Source organism: Pangasianodon hypophthalmus, chromosome 21, assembly GCF_027358585.1.
Source record: "Pangasianodon hypophthalmus isolate fPanHyp1 chromosome 21, fPanHyp1.pri, whole genome shotgun sequence".
Taxonomy (NCBI): domain Eukaryota; kingdom Metazoa; phylum Chordata; class Actinopteri; order Siluriformes; family Pangasiidae; genus Pangasianodon; species Pangasianodon hypophthalmus.
Genome location: NC_069730.1, coordinates 12,963,871 through 12,966,069, shown reverse-complemented (window position 1 = coordinate 12,966,069; position 2,199 = coordinate 12,963,871). Strand labels below are relative to the sequence as shown.

At 35.5% G+C, this 2,199-nt stretch overlaps 1 protein-coding gene across 1 annotated transcript; it reads left to right on the top strand.

Annotated features, from left to right (window-relative positions):
* Window positions 1-240: 240 nt before the first annotated feature.
* Window positions 241-1,896, top strand: LOC113533469 (macrophage mannose receptor 1-like). The gene is made up of 4 exons (XM_034297734.2): window positions 241-565; window positions 657-986; window positions 1,093-1,196; window positions 1,581-1,896. The coding sequence occupies exons 1-4, from the start codon at window positions 295-297 to the stop codon at window positions 1,692-1,694; spliced, it is 819 nt and encodes a 272-aa protein (XP_034153625.1). The 5' UTR covers window positions 241-294; the 3' UTR covers window positions 1,695-1,896.
* Window positions 1,897-2,199: the final 303 nt, after the last annotated feature.

Below are 2,199 nucleotides of genomic sequence, written 5' to 3'. Positions count from 1 at the left end.
TTTGCCTTCTCAACAGTTACATAAAGAAGAAAAAACAAATAAAATGTAAATTTAATCCATCCCTCCATCCTTCTTTCCTTCCATCCTTCCTTCCTTCCAAGCTTCTGTACCCATCAGAAATAGAGAGTGCAAAATAGAGAGTTTTATTGCTTTTGCTATCTGCAGATTGGATTGCAATAGCCATAGCTTTTTTCTATACTTACTTTCAATACAGGACTCAAGCCTGTCACTCGTCATTACCACTATGTGGATTACCCAAGGAATTGGTTTGATGCCCAGAGATACTGCCAAGCAATGTACACTGATCTGGCTACCATAGATAGCATTAATGATGTGAATAGTCTCATGAATGAAGTTGTGCTTGGCTACATTGGTTCTTTATGGATTGGACTAAACAGAGGTACACAAGCACAGTGGGGCTGGTCTCGAGGGGATGCGCCTCTAGCCAATTACAGCAACTGGGATGCAGGGAGGCCAAATGGTTCTGGACAATGTGTAGTTAATATCAACAATGTCTGGCGTGATTACAATTGCACAGTACCTCTATATTTTGTGTGCTACTATGGTAAGTTAACAAATCATTTATGTACAAATGTTCAGTTTTGGTTTAACAGAATGCTGTGATGCTACCCTTTTCTATTAATGTTATGTTACAGAGGGAAAAGGATACATCCTGGTACAGTCTAACAAAACCTGGCAAGATGCTCAGAGTTACTGCCGAAGCTACTACACTGATCTGGCAACAATCCGCTCTCCGTGGGAACAGAAGCAGTTGATAGAACTTGTTGGTAGAGGAGTCTTTGTTTGGATCGGCTTGTTCCTAGATACTTGGGAGTGGTCTGACCAGTGGAGCCTCTTTTTCAGAAACTGGGCATTAGGACAACCAAGTTCCACATCTGGTAACTGCGCTGCTATGATGACAAATGATTCTGGAAAATGGACTGTTCAGAATTGCAATGCAGCACTTCCTTTTATCTGCTATGGAGGTGAGTCTCAATAGTCAATTAGATTATTATGCAACATGAAATGAAGCACAAATGTGCACTTTGTAACTTTGTACTCTCTTTGTAACTGTCGTACTTCACTTTACAGAAGAAAACATGGTGAAGAGAAAAAACATAATAAAAATCAAAGTGGCTTACAGTGGAACAGCAAATCTCAATGATCTGTCAATGCAGGCAGTGATCTTGAAGGAAGTAAGTGTCTGTGTGGTGCATTGTGGTACAAGTTAATATGTTACAGAAATGGAATCCCAAAACAATCAGGGATACAGAAAATTGTGATCATTTCATTGAAACATCTTCTGACTTTGATTAAAAATTGCCTTTGTAAGATCTGTTTCTGTAGTGCCAATTCAGTATTACTTAGATACTAAGTATAAAACTGCCACATTTCCCTGTAAAGTAATGCAAAACTGGTTCAACTGACCCAAGGTTGTCAACTTCAGTCCTTTGTATTATTCTACACCCCACCTGTACATCAGCTTAACTTTGGTATGTCATATATTTTGTGTCCTGATATCCAAAGCTTTGATTGTTTAATGTATGCTGTCTGATTTACTTGTGTTCTTTTTGTTACAGATTGAAAAAAAAATTATAGGGCAGAGCAAGGCTAATGATATCAAACTGAGCTGGAAATTGAGGAGTGATGGAAACGTGTTTGTGAAGCAAGGATCCAGAGATAAGAATGGATAGGTTATGATCTCATTCACCATATAATATGTCAAAAGTCTGACATGCTCATTACTTTTCTAATCAAGAAATGATCTCAATATGCTTGAATCAATGTTTGTTTATTATGAATTAGCATAAGATCTGATAAATAATATTATTAATATTAATATTATTAAAATCTTTGCTTTGTGGATGCTTTGGGGTTAGGTTCAGGCAACTTTTGCTTCACGTTATTTATATGGTTCTAATTTAATTTTCTCCTTGCATACTTTAGGATGATTTAACTACTGATTAATCAATAAAAATATTTATAAATGTATTAAAGTTTGCTTTTATGATTTATTACAACTTTTTTCTCTGTTTTAAGTAAACCATAACTTGACTGCAATAAATGGAATCATATAATCCTTACAAAAATAAAGTATTGTTTAATATATTTAAAAGTGTTCTATAAGCACTTTATGTACATACAGTATAATCATGCTGTAGTGAAAGTACTTAAAGTTTACTACTTTATATATACTAT